The 1,691-nt window shown below is 48.8% G+C and overlaps 1 protein-coding gene across 1 annotated transcript in view; it reads right to left on the bottom strand.

Annotated features, from left to right (window-relative positions):
* Window positions 1-856, bottom strand: part of LACBIDRAFT_332471 (uncharacterized protein) — a gene marked incomplete at both ends in the record, with an annotated part of 1,152 nt that extends 296 nt beyond the window's left edge. The window contains 6 exons of the mRNA XM_001886942.1: window positions 32-113; window positions 147-175; window positions 198-226; window positions 488-513; window positions 565-678; window positions 746-856. Coding sequence (XP_001886977.1) covers window positions 32-113; window positions 147-175; window positions 198-226; window positions 488-513; window positions 565-678; window positions 746-856 — 391 coding nt within the window. The remainder of the gene's footprint in view (window positions 1-31; window positions 114-146; window positions 176-197; window positions 227-487; window positions 514-564; window positions 679-745) is intronic.
* Between the last annotated feature and the right edge of the window lie 835 nt (window positions 857-1,691).

The following is a 1,691-nucleotide window of genomic DNA, read 5'->3' as shown; positions in this document are numbered from 1 at the left end:
ACTAAAAACAATTACAATGTATGATACATACCTTCATCGCTGCCAATCTGATCATCTGTTTCCACCTTGGATACCTGAGCTTCAAGATCCAAAAACCGAAGGACTTCTGGTGACTATAGCGTGATTAGCTTGTTACGAAAGCTCACAAGAATTGAGAGAACTTGCCTTGAGTTTTCTATGTTTCATTACTCTCTCACTGTATTCCGATTGCATGATTTCGGCTTTCCTAAAATTTGTATTACTTTTATAGTCATTGGAAATTCACTAGCGACGCACAACTGTTTCTACTGGGTATGTACTCTACAAACTACTAGGATGGAACATGGAAGTTGGAAAGAAGTTTGAAAATGGTTTGCAGCCTGTTTATCTTCGGTTCACTTTAGGGCCAGTTGCCACATATCACGTGAGCACAGTGTTTGGCGAACACGACTGGCGGCATTGAGTCATGGGCTGAATAGACGCTATCAGTTTAAACACATTGACATACGCAGCCAAAGGCATACCTCCATATCTCTTCATTAGTATATCTAATGTATTTATTTTTATCAACGATGAACAATTTACCATGTAACAGACGCGAGGGAGGTCTTTACCATCCCCCACATAATCCATGTGGATTCCAGTGGAGTCCAGTGGAGTCCAGTGGATTCCAGTGGCCCAGTTGCTAGGCCAAGTTGGCTTGCACAATGCCCAGTCCACTGGACTCAAGTCCAGTCCAGTCCAGTCCAGTCCACTGGACTCTCACTGGACTACAAGCCACTTTCCTGAGTCCAGTCCCAGTCCAGTGGACTACAAGTCCAGTCATAGTCCACTGGATTCCACTGGAGTCCAGTGGATTCAAGTGATTCCAGTGCATTATTGCTTATTACTTATTAATTATGAATACTACAAAAAGCGAAAATAGACTAGACAATGAACAAGCCAGACTTCTAATTTTATTGATCAAATACAAATATGAATAGAAGGGTAATGATTTACATATTAGTATAGGTAAGTGATAGCTGCAATAAGGATTCATGATTTTGTTCAGTCTGCAGGGTGAAGTCACATGACTTACTTGAGGGTGTCCCATATCGTCACGTCTCCTGTTTGTGGCGTGGTCACACTTCCGTGACCATCCCATTCCCTTTCCTTCCACCACCACCACCGACATCGACCACCCCCTCACCGCCATGTCACCTCAACAACCTGCGAAGCCAGCGACACCCACGCCGACGATCCCCACCAACGCACGAGAAACACGACAACAAGAGAATGCGGAATGAGGGACAGTGCCCATGACGTTGCCACGTCACGGGCCAAACGTACCGTTGGCCCCACCCCATCCCTCTGTTCTCACCACGACAGGCGCCAACGACCCCACGCAACGGCAACCCACATCACGGCAAATGACGAGGGCCCACCACCGTCAACGAACCGCGACGAGCACCCACCTCCCACCACACACGAAAATCGACGAGGGCCCACCCCCACCACACACGAACGACGACAAGCACCCACGAACGGCGACGAGCACCCACAAAAAATGATGAGTGCCCACCACCACGACCCACCACCGCCCACTGACACGACGATGATGTGTCAACGACACGCCAGGACGACGACACGACATGATGACGCGTCCACATGAGCACCCACCCCGACCACACGCGAAACACCACGAGCGCCCACGAAAAACGACGCGCGCCCAC

This window comes from Laccaria bicolor, genomic scaffold (assembly GCF_000143565.1).
Source record: "Laccaria bicolor S238N-H82 LACBIscaffold_41 genomic scaffold, whole genome shotgun sequence".
NCBI lineage: Eukaryota > Fungi > Basidiomycota > Agaricomycetes > Agaricales > Hydnangiaceae > Laccaria > Laccaria bicolor.
The sequence above is the reverse complement of the archived record's forward strand: the minus strand, read 5'-3'. Positions and strand labels throughout refer to the sequence as shown.